The 16,174-nt window shown below is 37.7% G+C and overlaps 1 protein-coding gene and 1 long non-coding RNA gene across 3 annotated transcripts in view; both read left to right on the top strand.

The window, feature by feature from the left end:
• The window catches only part of LOC117327025 (putative N-acetylated-alpha-linked acidic dipeptidase), a 65,478-nt gene continuing 49,304 nt past the window's right edge, over positions 1-16,174 (top strand). The window contains exons 1-2 of one of the 2 annotated variants that reach the window (XM_033883838.1): positions 1-157; positions 1,072-1,199. In XM_033883838.1, the coding sequence (XP_033739729.1) occupies positions 1,105-1,199 (95 nt within the window). In that variant the 5' untranslated portion in view covers positions 1-157; positions 1,072-1,104. Of the gene's footprint in view, positions 158-1,071; positions 1,200-3,828; positions 4,714-16,174 lie in introns of those variants that run through there. The other variant, XM_033883842.1, reaches the window with a different exon arrangement.
• LOC117327026 lies at positions 6,990-7,562 on the top strand. The gene is made up of 2 exons (XR_004532562.1): positions 6,990-7,126; positions 7,157-7,562. It is a non-coding gene; the product is annotated as an uncharacterized LOC117327026 (long non-coding RNA).

Genomic DNA, 16,174 nt, shown 5'->3' on the forward strand with positions numbered 1-16,174 from the left:
AAACTGCACTTAAGGATTAGGGATTGTCATACATTAAATTAATGACGTGTGTGTTTGAATTATAGACATATATTGATCAACTGATCATGACATGGACCTAAATTTACAGCTGTATGTGTGTTGGATATGGCAATGAACATCTGTCTCGGAGGTGCAGGTAAATTAATTAATATTCATCGATTGTGGTGATGGCCGTAAAGTTGTTCTAAGTAACATTGTAATATTAACCGACTGTTTTAAAGTTTGGTGTACATGTATTGATCTACAGGAACATAAAAACACAACACACACGTACAATTCACCAAAATACAAAGAAAGACAACTCGTATGTACTTCCTCGTTCCAGCCGGAATACAGCTGAAAAATCCGTTTTTGTCCTCTATAATATATCACCTACAGTATCTATAAACATCACTTTTCTCCGCTCCCTTGAATTGTTTGGTTGTATATCTTATAAAATACGATGCTGCTGCTGATGATGATGATGACGATGGTTTGGTTTGTTTTATTTAACGTCCTATTAACAGTCAGAATCATTTAAAGACGTACCAGGTTTTGGAGGTCGAGGAAAGCCTGAGTATCCGGAGAAAAACAACTGGCCTACACTCAGTACCTGGCAACTGCCCCACGTAGGTTTCGAACTCGCAACCCAGAGGTGGAGGGCTAGTGTTAAAGTGTTGGGACACATTAACCACCCGGCCACCGCGGCCCCTGATGATGATGATGATGATGATGATGATGATAATGAACGTATAAGCATATTAAAGTGTTCAATTGTTTCATTTTAACAGCAGTGATTTCTTTATTACTAATGAAATATTCGTCGGAGATGTCAGAACTATCGTCAACTTAAAATGATGTAGCACATATTCTATGAGAAAATTGGTTTACAAAGAAACCAGTAATGAAATATTTGCATATCTTTGGCATATTAGCATATTTTGTAGCATGTTAATATATTTTTGGCATATTATTTTGACATAGTCGCATATTTTTGGTATATATGAGATTAATTGTTTTTAAGAGTCCCTTACAAAATGAGGTAAAACGCAACATCAATATACTTTGTAGGTAATTTGAGAATCACTGAGTCGATACAAAGCTATGCGAATGACGTACAGATACACACGCTTACGAAATGCTGATGAAAACGAAATAAAGAAGGACAGGAAAACCACGCGTGGTGATCCGGAAGTGACGTAAGTGTCCCAGTAGCCTGGTAGTGGTTTAACATTTATGGTATACTAATATTCAGATTTACAAATAAATATATATCATATCAAATGTACAACACGGTTCGGGGTAGAAGTACAGTAAATACAAGATAACTATTGCTGTCTAAAGCAAACCATAAGGAATTTGTCCATTTTTAATGACAATCGAAACATTTTAATACTGGTCCATAATAGGCGAATCTCACACTTTCACTCCAGCTACATGTACCGTAAGCACGTGACTCTGGTAGCATTACGTCCGACAACAAATCCATCAGTATGTGATGTCTCCATGATAAACATTTTCTTAACATGAAGGTGAATGGAGCCAGAATACAATTTCACATTCGGGTTTTCCCCGAAGGAAAAAAAACTTAATGAAAGACAACAGTTCAGATTATAGAGAATTTCTCCTTACAGGGATTTATCCGTGTCTTCATAACGTTTTCCTCCGGGAACCTTACTTAGGGAGTGGTTTCCCTCAAGGGACATTCAGTGATTTCTTTATGATATTTGGGCTAGTTTTGTATTGTGGCGGAACTGGACCGATCGATATTCGGCGATCAGGTAGTTCACCTGGTAACATCCGGCTAGTGTTCGGAGGTCCCGAGTTCGAACCCCGATCTGGTCATGGATTTTCCCACTCCTCTTACATTATTAGCGGATCTGTTCATAGTAATATATAGGTACATGTAGAGGATATGTAAACTGTGATACAATTATTAACCCGTTTCAGGTGAATACGAGGATTTATTAACCCCGAAAAGATAATTTTCTCAAAACCGTTACAAAGGTTTACACACTTTATTGCACACGGTCATGTTATCGTAGTTTACCCGGTAAACCATGACTTCCAGGGATAACGAATGAATACTACAATCTACCATAATTCGTTGTACTCTTCAATGATAACGAGGAATACATATTTTTAAAATTTTACAGACCGGAAGTTTGATAACGTAATTAATACACAGAAATAGTCAAATGAGTAACAGATCTCGCACAACGTGTGCATTATAAGTGCGTGATATGCTGCGTCGGCGTATGACGTCATCTTCACTGGTGATTTTATCTAGAAAAATGAAAATGAAAAAAAACCCAAAAAAACCTAACATATAAACTCATGATTGCTTTTCATATTTGATTAATATGTATCAAATTATCAATATACCGAATGCTCTAGAAAAGGCACTCAGAACCCCAGACATTATTTAATAACGTGAACACAACTCAAGATTTATCGATATCCATGTACTTGTAAGTATCTCGTTAAGTTGTAAACCAATACCATACATGCACTTCCCATTACACTCGGCGATATTAAGCTGTTACCTGAACCACAGGGAACTAGGACCCAGAATGAAAAATCAACCCCAGGACCGGCCCCTAGATTACTTATCATTGACAATAAAAATTGAACTAGAGCTTTAACAAGAGATCTAGGGGTCGGCACTTTGGTTATTTTTTTTATACTGGGTAATGAACGCGTCAGGCCCCTGTGACCTGAAAGATAGCGTGAATTGTAAAATGCTACGAATGTTTAAAAGTATCAAAAACAGTTTAAATTTTATTTTTATGTGTTTGATAACGTCCAAAATACAGTCGATATTACATAAATTTGTAACCGCTTGAGGACAATTTCTATTTAGCTTTACTAACCCCCTTATATTCGTCAAGATCCATGTGGATACAGTAAATCTGATATCTTTGAAATATCTCTTGGTTTTGACATATTAATACTAACTTTAATGTCTAGGAAAAAAGATTGATGAAAATGTTTAAAACTACTTCAGCATCTGGGAATAATTGATGTAGACATAAATGTGGTCTGGAATCAAATTAAGTTTGATATCGGCATGGAATTACACCAAGTCACACACTAGGATGTAGCCGGTAGTTCAGTACAAATCGGTCAAAAGTACTTGAGTAAAAAACTTTTGCACTGAATGAACTCCTGGTGAGATTAAGTCAAATAAATGTACAGTACCTCCATTGGTACTCCGAGTTTCCTCTGGCCCTGACACCATGTCTGGTAGGACCAGAGGAAACTCGGGCTACTCCATTGGGTTTTATTATAAAAGTAAAGTCATGTGATCCTGTTTTAATAAGAAAAAAATATGTTTGGGATTTTTTGAAACTGTATTTATTCAACGTTTTTTGTTGTTTTTCCTTTTTGTTTTGTTGTTTAGGGATTTTTTTTTTTTTTTGCTTTTTGCTTTTTGCTGGGTTTTTTTTTAATGTTTTCGGTTTATTTGTTTTTGCTTGGTTTTTTTTCGCGATCTGTTTCAACGTTTGACCAATGTGTCAGTCTCCTAATATATGATCTAAATAATGAATTAAAAATAAAGTCACAAGAAAATACCAACTGCAAAATAACATTTAGGTTAAATACTCCCACGTTTGGGTCTTCGCGTTGGCCCCAATAAAGAGGGTCATTTTGGAAGTAGGACATTCATGTTTTAATGGCCTCGGTCGGGTTTTCGGCAGTATGCTTCGGCACAGGCGTCTGCTTCTGGTTAGTATTAATATAGAAAATATATTAGCCCCCACTCCTTCTGTTTCAACTATTTGATATACATGTAATACACGTAGGAGAAGGGTCAGATTTCCCCCCCTATCAATACTAACCAAAAGCAGACGCCTGTGGCTTGGGTGAGGTACATTCGTTGTATATAGCTCAAGCCTTGGATCAATTTCATTCTATGTCAAGGGAACGCGTCAAACCCCTGTGGCGCTATCACAAGAAAACAAGCACACACATACCACAGCCTTAAATTATACACGATCATTAACGATCTTGCAGCTTATTTTATTCATATTTGTCCGTTCAGCGAATGTAAAACCGTCGTTTAATTGTGTCAAAAAAATACCCCCCAAAAAATAATGAAAGAATATGAGAGGTATATAATGTTCTCTTCTTTCTATCAACGTTGTTCTTCCTAATGTCCCCCTTGACTCTTCCTCACTTTTTGCCTTTTGTTGAACGTTCATCTCTGTGAGTAAGGCTTTGGGTTCTGTCCCCAGGCCAAGAGATGCAGCTCCTGTTGTGCATTTTGGGGTCGCCCGCTACCTTGTCAGTATAATGGGATGTGCTGCTGGGTCTCTTCGACAGCATGCTCCAGTAAGCTGCACTTTAAACCGGTCTAAGTTCCGCTCAAACACACCGCAGCCTCTAAAACACGCATGCATCTGGCAGACATGGTAGGTCGTCCTTAAAGGATCTTAGCTGTTGATTGGACGTTAAAGAATACTAATTAAACACCGTACATGTACAAATATGAATAATACAGATATACCAAAAGTCATGTCAACCGTAACCGGTCATTAACCCAAATCAGCCACATTGTACTTCCGGTTTATAAGTGTCCGTATCACACGTACCACAGTACACTGTGCATACGTAGCTCATAAATACATACGAGCGTTACGGGTCAGTGACAAACTTGATATCGACAGCAACCAATTTAGACCACTCTCACTCCTCAGCAAGCAGGGTAAGGTAGGTGCAATGGTTTTATTTAACTCTTTGCATAATTTATAAAATCAAATAGTTTGAATTGTGAAAAGTTTCTTTGCATAAAAATTGTGGCCATTTTCGCGACCTAGGGTTATGCTTAGGGACCTGAGAATGTGTTATAGCCTACATAGTTTTATGGCGCTCTTAGCACTGGTCTCTGTAATATAGATTACATAGTTTAAATATGCCCCCCCCCCCCCCCCCCCCCCCCAAAAAAAAAAAATAATAATAAAACTATATATATATAATATATATAAAAACAGTTGATAAATAAAACAACCAAAATTATTTTTTTCAAAAAGAAGTATGAAAATGTGTTATTCAAATAAATATTAGACTATAACTGCCCTGCAGGTAGGGCGTAAGAATTGTACCTGCTGCCCCAATTGCATGATCGCAAGAGGCGACTAAACTTGGGATCTTATCTTTTCTCTTCTTTTTTAAAATCTTTCTTCTTCCTAATGTCTCCCTTGACACTGCCTCACTTTTGGCCTTTAGTTGAGCGTTCGCCGCTGTGAGGAAGGCTTTGGGTTCTGTCCCCTAGCTGAGACATACCAAAGTCTTTAAAAATGGTAGTTGCTACTCCTGCTTAGCGCTCAGCATAGTTGGAGTGGAACGACTGGTTCGCCCGTTGTCAGTATAATGTGACCGGGTGGGGTGTGCTGCTGGGTGTCTTCGGCAGTATGCTTCAGTGAGATAGCACTATAAATCAGCAAAAGTTCCGGCCTATCACAAGGAGACTTAACACGAACATACCGCAGCCTCCCAAAACACACATACGCACTCACCACACGCATACATGTCGCACGCACGGGAGGCCGTCCTTAAATGACCTTAGCTGTTAATAGGACGTTAAACAAAATAATCCAAACCAATTAGACTATAAAAAATTCTCAGATCACGATGGAGTGTGGAGTCTTGACGGTTCTTGCTGATTGATATCTGTATGTGTACCTAAACTCTAAACAGATTGTGACTCCCGGTGTAAACATCTTAATACAGGCACTGATTGGAATTACTGACACACGAAAGATGTATCGAACCGCATTCCTGTCTGTCGAATAATCACCAGTTTCAGTACAATTTAAAATGATGTGCTTTCAATTGCTTTACACCTAGCTTTAAAAAGAATATTGGTTGTGCGAAGATAGTTATAATATATTCAGTAATTACTAAGAAGAATGCTCAAACTGTAAATCAAAATGTTTGGTATTTTGAAGTAAACGTGTTTCGTATTAAACACATTTAGGTATACATGGAACGCTATTACATGTAACTAAAGTTTGCTCAAGTGTATACAGTAGCCCGAGTTTCCTCTGGCCTACACCAGACATGGTGTCAGGGCCAGAGGAAACTCGGGTTAGTGTATACAGGTGAGGGGCACCTGTAGTGAAGAATATGTTTTCCACCACAATAAGTGGGAGTTATTCAACTCACAGAACATTGAATAATCATTACAACTATGAATTAACAAACAGTTTATCTCACACTTGGGATAAATTCTAAATACGTTTCGATTGGTTAACACAACCTTTGACCACGGGACTACTTTTTCTATCACGTTGTTCAATGAGTTTTGATTGGCTAACACTTGAAGGCCGCTTCACGGTAAAAAAAGTAGTTCGCAGTTATTTTTTGTGATATCTTATTCTTTATATAGATTCCTATCAATTTATTGTTTTGGAAATGATAAACTTGCTAATTATTTGTTAGGATTTATAATGTATTGCAATAGTTCCACACATTTCCAAAATGGCAATTTTGCAAAATAATTTCCGAAATTTCACTTCAGACAATATCCTTACGCACCGACTAATATTATGAAAAGAACATAAGTTGACACAAAACGGGTCAATTCGTCCTCACTCCTCTGAGTAGATTTTTCTGTAGAAACAGGTCACACAAACTGGTAGTTGTGTTATTAGTTGTATTTCTTCAACACTGGTTAATCATATTTTTTTCTGAAATAAGAAAAACAAAAACAAACAAACAAAAAACAGCACGAGCTTTAAAGATATTGTACCTGGTAAACCACTCGTTGTGTAGTCTCATTTTATTCACTTTTTTTCTCATTTATTTTACCTTTGTGGAGAATGAAAATGACTGCAATTAAATCAGTTTCGTTTTTTTTCCCATTTATATTCGTTCCCTAACCTTTTTTGGACGTGCAACTCGACACACAAGTTTCGTACATGAGTGAATACTGTTGAATTATTCTGATTTAAACATAGTTTTATTGTTAAATATAACAACAGGAATAGGGCACAAGTTATCGCAACTTAAAACGCCTTCTTCCAATAATCATTATGTACATAATATGAATTTACAATATAATACAGTATATAAAATTTGTATATGATGTAAGAAAAGACAGAGATGAGGGACAGAATGAAAAGTAAATATGTTAATGCCAGTTAATTTAAAGAGAGAGAGAGAGAGAGAGAGAGAGAGAGAGAGAGAGAGAGAGAGAGAGAGAGAGAGAGATGACCTAAAATCGATTACTGGATTTAATAAAATTTTGAACATATTGAAAAATATAGCCATTTTGTTCATCAGATAGCTTAGGAGAACCCCAGAGAATAACATTAAGAGTCACATTACAATAGCGGGAGAGATTATCAAATAAAGTTTCACGCTCTCTTCTGTATAATATACAATCAAAAAAATAATGATACACGTTTTCACACTCATTACCACATGCACAGGTTGTATCATTAATTATATTTACTCTATACAAATCATAGTTTAAGCTACTACAAACATGTCTTAACCTTGTGTGTAAAACATTTAATTTTCTATTTCCAGTTAGATAATAAATAGGTAATATATCACGATTGTTTTCTATTTTGGATTTAAATCTACTAATGGATGGCTGTTCTCTGATATCAATAGGTAAATTATTCCATAACCTAACAGAAGATGGGATAAAGGATTCATAAGAAGTAGACAATCGAAAATTTGGAACGGTATAGTTTTCTTTATTTCTAACATTATACGAATTACGTTCACCTACTCTTGGAGGAAGAAGATTGCTGAAATAGGAAGGAGTTAAATCATTGTGGAGTTTATACATCATTGAAAGTTTACGGAACTTTCTTCTTTCAGATAAAGGTTGGAGCTGGGATTCTTTATATAGAGATTGTTTGCTAGAGAAAGATGGCATGCCGGTAATGATTCTTGCTGCCTCAAGTTGAACTTGTTCTAGTTTATTTGAATTATTGCTCCTACATATTAAGAAAGGGTTATCGTAATCGGGAACTCTACAATACGTTATTTTACATGTGTAGCTGTTAATGGCAACCGAAGTTTCAAGTAGAAACTTTGGCTGGCTGCTGGCTAATGGCTGTGTAATTAACTAGGTATTGGAAGCTCATTACACTAACTGCTTTAAAATCAATATAACAAGCCCAAACCTCATTATGTACATGTATCTTTATTAATATTGCACAACAAATATCCGGAAGAAAATTATAGTACGTGTATTAAAACATTTATACAAGGATGCGTAGTTCATCAAGGTTAACAATTTAAATTACAAAGCTAGGATTATTTCTCTTTGATTAAGCCGCATAACTTCCCCCCCGTTTTTTGTCCTGATCGGATCCTCGTAAATGAGCTGTCGTTTTAAAGTAAGATGTACATGTACGATGTGTACTAGAAATGAAAATCATTTAATTAATGTAAAATTACCCCGCTCGTTAATGTCTTATAGAGGTTAAGGCTTTATGTTACACTACACCTTTGGGATAGAGTTAAGGCTATAGGTTACATTACACAATTGTGATAGAGTAAAGGGTATATGCTACGCTACACATTTGTGATAGAGTTAATGCTATGTTGCACCACACATTTGTGGTTGAGTTAAGGGTATATGCTACGTTACACATTTGTAATACAGTTAAGGCTATATATGTTACATTACAGAATTGTGATAGAGTTAAGGCTATATGCTACAATAAACATTTGAGATAGAGTTAAAGCTATATGTTACATTACACATTTGGGATAGAGTTAAAGCTATGTTGCACCACACATTTGTGACAGAGTAAAGGCTGTATGCTACGCTACACATTTGTGATAAGTCAAGGTTATATAAGTCCATAACTATTTATTAAATTAAGGCTGTATGCCTTCTAATACAGCTGTGATTTGTGTTGTAGATTACTGATTAAGTTAAGGCTATATACTACCTCGCACACAGAGCCATGGTTATTATCGTACTTCCATACACACTATAACTTTGTTATAGTACAATTCAATGAATTAACCTTACGTAAGATATACGTACATATATTCCGGGTAAATGACATATTGTGGAGACAGTGCAGTTTACTTTTACCATTTGTAAATCAGTATTTCAAATATTCGTGAAAAAAACCAACAACAAAAAAATAAAAAAACAAAAACAAAAAAAAAAACAAACAAACAAACAAACAAAAAACACCCCCCCCCCCCCCCCCCCCAAAAAAAAAAAAACAAAACAAAACAAAACAAAACAAAAACAAACAAAAACAAAAAACTCATTTAAAAGCAGATGCTGTGATATTTATAACCTTGACAATGTTTTCGCCAGAGGATGATGTAGGCGATAATTCTCAAGATCTTGTATGAAATGTAACATCGTGTAGTATCAACATACATGTAGTGTTGCGACATGTATAAGTCAGAGGCAATAAAATCATCAACAGGTAGACAGTGTACTCTACCTAAGCCACGATCAGACAATATTGATATCCATAAAACAAGTAGTCCAAGTGCCAGGTGTGAGTCAGTAAATTCCATTAAAGAGCTTTGGAGACATGCGTGTAAAACTAAAACCATACAACTCAGGAAGGTGCAACTCCGATGTGTCACTCTAACCTAACGTGTCATTAGATTTACCTTGGATTTTGAAACCGAGGCAGTATGCAAATTGCTTATGTACATGCACTTGTTATCTAAATTTAACGTCTGCTAGGCGATGTACATTGTAAATCAATTTGGGTTCCCGTCTTATACATATGTACTGCCAGTATCGTGAAATTTAATCGAGTGTGGTTTGTGTTGGGATACTCGGACAATTGAATCAGGAGTGACAAGCGGAAGAATATAATCCCGGATAGATCGAGATACCACTGCCAACATGAGTGCAGACCATATAAGGTAAAATGCAGTAATCAATTTCTTCACTGAGTGAGTAGGAAAAGTATTTGGGAATACATTTCTCAATGGGTCGCGTCTCAATACAAATATATTCATTTGATTTGCTTTCTATTGGTTTGAAATGGTTACCGACATGATACAAATTGATTTGATTTGTTCGAATATAATTGATTGGAAGCACAATGGTTTCTAATCGCTATAGTAATTCATGTCGATTTCTGTGGTCACCAATTTATATCATCATGAATGTTGATGCTTGTCAAATTTGATCTTAATACATTAATATGAAATAATTTACTTGAACTTTTGCGCATGCGTCAAAACTATGGTTTGCACCTCGGATAACAGCGATGATATATGAGAAAGGCGGAGAGAATTTCGGGCGTTGGGACGGAATGGAAAGATTAATGATGTTTGGGGCGATTTTAAAGATGTCTTTCATTAACCGTTTCCGTCGATATCTTGCCAAAATGGCCTTGGTATAACAATCGTATTTCCTGTTGTTCATCATAGACAAGACATGTACGGGGTCTTGTGAATTTTCACCTACGAACACGCACATGTGATGTGATGAACTCCATATATACTTACATGTACAACTGAAATAAAATGAATTACCATGATTGATTTTAAATCAAACAACGGCACCGGCTGGGGTAAGCACCATACTGCCTAGTAAAAATGGCGACATGTCCATATTCGTGGGATAAGTTATTAGCGATAAGTAATTCGACCATTTATCACCATACAATATGTATATAATTATGTTCATGTATTAATTAAGTTATTAATTGACTAAATGTAAGCATACCACAAGTTTATTACGCTCTGGATTATACCTACCTGTAATGTGTGCGAAACCCTTGAATGAAGGCGCGAGGAGAGCATGACAGCATGTCGTAGAAGGCGACTTGTTCCACATAAAACATCCGTCCTCATATGACCCTGACCTCTGGTGTTCCCATATATAGACACCGTCTTCATATAACCCTGACGGTTGGTGTTCCCATATATAGACACTGTCCTCATATGACCCTGACCTCTGGTGTTCCCATATATAGACGCCGTCTTCATATAACCCTGACGGTTGGTGTTCCCATATATAGACACTGTCCTCATATGACCCTGACTGTTGGTGTTCCCATATATAGACACTGTCCTCATATCACCCTGACTGTTGGTGTCCCAATAGACATCCGTCCTCATATAACCCTGACTTATGGTGTCCCCATAGACATCGTCCTCATATAACCCTGACTGTTGGTGTTCCCATATATAGACACCGTCCCCATATGACCCTGACGGTTGGTGTTCCCATATATAGACACCTTCCTTATATAACCCTGACTACTGATGTCCCCATAGACGTCGTCCACATATGACCCTGACTGTTGGTGTCCCCATAGACATCCGTCCTCATATCACCCTGACTGTTGGTGTTCCCATAGACACCGTCCTCATATCACCCTGATATCTTTCATGTGACCCTAGCAGTTGGTGTGCCCCTTGACACTCGTTCTAAAATAACCCTGTGTGTTGCGATGATATTAAAGCCCGTATGGCCGATGTTAACAACTTGCATTTGATGGCAACAACATGATTGTTTTATTTAAATGTTTTTATGATATAAAGGGTGGCAAGAAGTTAAAAAAAAATATTCCAGTTGCATTTATAGACTTATGAACGCATTTTCGTCTGGTTGGTTCATATAGGAAATTGGAGAAAGAATATATGAGAGGGGTGTGTTCAAGGTAGTTTAAGGAATACACGGTATATGTGTGTGGACCATCAATACTTTGATTTATATAATGTATTTATAGATTAATCAATATATCACTCGGATTAAATGGTCTTTAATCGACTGTCTAGCCAATACGATATGTCACTCAAATTCTTTCGGTTCTAAATAAATGACATGATGCATGCAGCGATGACGAAGCAAACTTTATCAACGTTTTGTCAAACATAGTTACTGTGAAACGACGATCGATTGTTTAAATTTTTATCTATGAAGACTTACACAATGTTGGTAACAGATGAAATATTTCAAATATTTCAATTGCTAAACCCTTTAGCAACGCATTGATGTATTTCTCCGTCCCAATTATCGCCCTAATTTTCGACCACAGGCGCTTGATAATGATAAATATACGTGTGTTTTGGGGGATAGGAGTGCGGTCGGAGGGGGTATAGGGGGTGTCGGGGGGCGTGGGGGTGAATAGGTGTATAGGAGAGACACTGAACCCTGTTGTTGTATAGGAGGGACACTAGGCCCTGTTGTTGTATAGGAGGGACACTAGGCCCTGTTGTTGTATAGGAGGGACACTAGGCCCTGTTGTTGTATAGGAGGGACACTAGGCCCTGTTGTTGTATAGGAGGGACACTAGACCCTGTTGTTGTAAAGGAAGGACACTAGGCCCTGTTGTTGTATAGGAGGGACACTAGGCCCTGTTGTTGTATAGGAGGGACACTAGGCCCTGTTCTATATATGAGGGACACTAGACCTTGTTGTTGTATAGGAGGGACACTAGACCTTGTTGTTGTATAGGAGGGACACTAGACCCTGTTGTTGTTTAGGAGGGACACTAGACCCTGTTGTTGTTTAGGAGGGACACTAGGCCCTGTTGTTGTATAGAGGGGGACACTAGGCCCTGTTGTTATATAGGAGAGACACTAGACCCTGTTGTTGTTTAGGAGGGACACTAGGCCCTGTTGTTGTATAGGAGGGACACTAGACCCTGTTGTTGTATAGGAGGGACACTAGGCCCTGTTGTCGTTTAGGAGGGACACTATACCATATTGTTGTATAGGAGGGACACTAGACTCTGTTGTTGTTTAGGAGAGGAACACTAGGTCCTGTTGTTGTTTAGGAGGGACACTAGGCCCTGTGGTTGTATAGGAGGGACACTAGGCCCTGTTGTTGTTTAGGAGGGACACTAGACCCTGTGGTTGTATAGGAGGGACACTAGGCCCTGTTGTTGTTTAGGAGGGACACTTGACCCTGTTGTTGTATAGGAGGGACATCAGACCCTGTTGTTGTATAGGAGGGACACTACACCCTGTTGTTGTATAGGAGGGACACTAGGCCCTGTTGTTGTAAAGGAGGGACACTAGGTCATGTTGTTTAGGAGGGACACTAGACCCTGTTGTTGTAAAGGAGGGACACTAGGCCCTGTTGTTTAAGGAGTGACACTAGGCCCTGTTGTTGTTTAGGAGGGACACTAGACCCTGTGGTTGTATAGGAGGGACACTAGGCCCTGCTGTTGTTTAGGAGGGACACAAAACCCTGTTGTTGTATAGAGGGGGACACTAGGCCCTATTTTATATAGGAGGGACACTAGACCCTGTTGTTGTATAGGAGGGACACTTGACCCTGTTGTTGTATAGGAGGGACATCAGACCCTGTTGTTGTATAGGAGGGACACTTGACCCTGTTGTTGTATAAGAGGGACACTAGGCCCTGTTGTTGTTTAGGAAGGACATTAAACCATGTTGTTGTATAGGAGGGACACTAGGTCCTGTTGTCGTTTAGGAGGGACACTAGACCCTGTTGTTGTATAGGAGGGACACTAGACTCTGTTGTTATTTAGGAGAGGGACACTAGGTCCTGTTGTTGTTTAGGAAGGGCACTAGGCCCTGTTGTTGTAAAGGAGGGACCCTAGGCCCTGTTGTTGTATAGGAGGGACACTAGACCCTGTTGTTGTTCAGGAGGGACACTAGACCTTTTTGTTGTATAGGAGGGACACTAGGCCATGTTGTTGTATAGAAGGTTCACCAGTGAGATAGGTGATGTTTTATTAACAGAAGGGGAAAATCCAAACTTTAATAGTTCCTGAAAATAAACACAGTATATATTATGAAAATCCTTTTAAACACGATATATCGAATCACTCCGATATGACATTGATTATTTATTGGCTTAAGCTTCTAAAATATAGAACTAGAAGCTCAAACTTTAAGCATGGTTATACTGTAAATGATGTAACGTTTGGTACTATATAATATATTTAGTAGTCTACTTTTGCTTCAAATCGATCTGTATCAGTCTTTGTCGGAGAAGGTGCATCCCAAATCGTTTACTTGGTTCCTAGAGTTTTAAGTGGCGTGATGTTAGCACTGCAGCACTGTGAATCAGTCACCATGACTAACGATATACCAATCAATGAATTACTCATTTCAAACGCACGACAGAGTCGGACACTATGATGACAGCGCGTGCGAGGGGTTCAGTTAAGAAGCATATTGTGTAGTAGCTAAACGAACACCGGAAGTGAGTTTTTGGACAATGGCCGCAAACGGGACTATTCATTGTTAGTTACCGTTTATGATGAGGGAGCAGTACTTAACGTAAGCATACTTGATAATAGGTAATTTATTTTTTTTTCTGTTTTCATTTTCTTTTTAAATTTTGTTTCGACAGCTTTCTGAATTCATCTTTCAGTATATTTTTTCAAAGTTCAGCATTTACTAAAATTTGTCGTGTTCCTTACCGTTGAGACTAACGCTTTAACACGATTGCCGATACCCGCTGAACACATTTGATTGAATTTATAAAATGCCACATTTTTATGTACGTTGACTTATAAAAAGTTCACCGCGGTGCCATAGATACTTCTGTTTGGTACATTTTTGGAATTTATGAAAATAAATGTCGGCTATTTTGAATTATAAAGATACTTAACATATTTATATTCGGCAACTATCGGCCATCGTACTGATAAGTCCTACACCGATAAGAACTTTTTCAACTGTCACTTCCTCGACAGTTATATGGCTATCTAACACTTAAAGGACTTAGGTTGTATTAGTCCGCGTAATAAATTATCGGTACAATCTCCAACACATGGATATTTTTCCTCCGGATGTCAGTCCATTTCTTCTTTCTCTGTTTTTTTGGACAACCTAGTGTCCAGCTTGACCAGGAAAACAGTTTTTCGGCATAGCCGTATAATATTCGCTTAGCCCCGGATATGATGCGACAGGTGGCGTTACTGGTCAAGATAAAGTACATGTGATTGGTCAATGTAACGGTAAATGCAAAATGCAGATATGCAATTAAAAACGAAAAGAAAGTTAGGCTTTTCAAATGACACATTAATAGAATTATATTTCTGATTCAAATGCATTGGTATTATCACCAAAAATGATTCAAACTGATCTAATTTTGTTATCCGTGCATTAGTTTGGTGATTTATGTCACGAGCAGCTTACATTATAACAACCAGAATTAAAACGATGCCGTTTATCTTTTTTAAGATATTTCTTGTTTATAGATAATCCGGAATAGAATTTGAAACTTGTATATTAAAGAGAATGACGCAATATCATGGGTACATATCGAAAGCGGGGCAACATCAACACCGCTACATTTGGTACTTACATGTACAGTGGGGGAAAACACGTCACGTGACCTGTAACAGATATAGAAACACTAAAGTCCGATAATGGCGGACGAAGGTGCCAGCTTGCGGTAAGTTTGATGCTTTTAAACTCATTTACTGTATCTATATCAACAATGGATATACACAAAAGACTTGATTATATGCTGCAGTTATTGCAAACACTTCTACACCAAATTGTGTAGAAGTGTTTGCAATAACTACAGCACATAGTGATGTCGTTTTTGTATATCCATTGAGTGTTAAGCGTTACGGGTCACGTGTACTTATCAAATTGTTGATATCGGTACAGTAAATGAGTTTAAAAACATCAAACGTACCGTGAGCTGGCACCTTCCCCCGCCATTATCGGACTTTTAGTGTTGCCATATATTTACATGTATGTTAAAGGTCATGTGTTTTCCCCCCACTGATGTAGTACCCGAACTATCAATTCATTTTCGTCTCAACAACGGGTTTATTAAAGATCGAATGTTTAATTAAGTGTTTTGCAGAAAGATAGATTTTCTTCGAATTATCCCGTTTTGAAATAAGCAAAAATAAAAAATAATGTTCCTACTTCTGTCCGATTTCGTCCGTGAGTGGTACTTTTACCCAACTGGGCCAATTACAATACATTGTACGTACGGCGTCAAGTGAGATGGGGACTTTTTCATTTCATCTAACATTCCATTGATCTATCATTTCTCCCAAAGATATATGCGGACTTTGTCATTGTCATAATCATTTCTGTTTCTTTTTTGCGCACTCTCTGGTGTCGTTTTCCTTCAAGCACGTTTTCGTTCGGCCATTTTTGTTTCCATTAGATCATAAGCTTTCGCACTGCATTGTGGGATTGTATGTATCATACGAAAGCTTTATTTAGATCAGCAAGAGAATTCAGTCTATATTGATGTAATTTC

Source organism: Pecten maximus, chromosome 5, assembly GCF_902652985.1.
Source record: "Pecten maximus chromosome 5, xPecMax1.1, whole genome shotgun sequence".
NCBI lineage: Eukaryota > Metazoa > Mollusca > Bivalvia > Pectinida > Pectinidae > Pecten > Pecten maximus.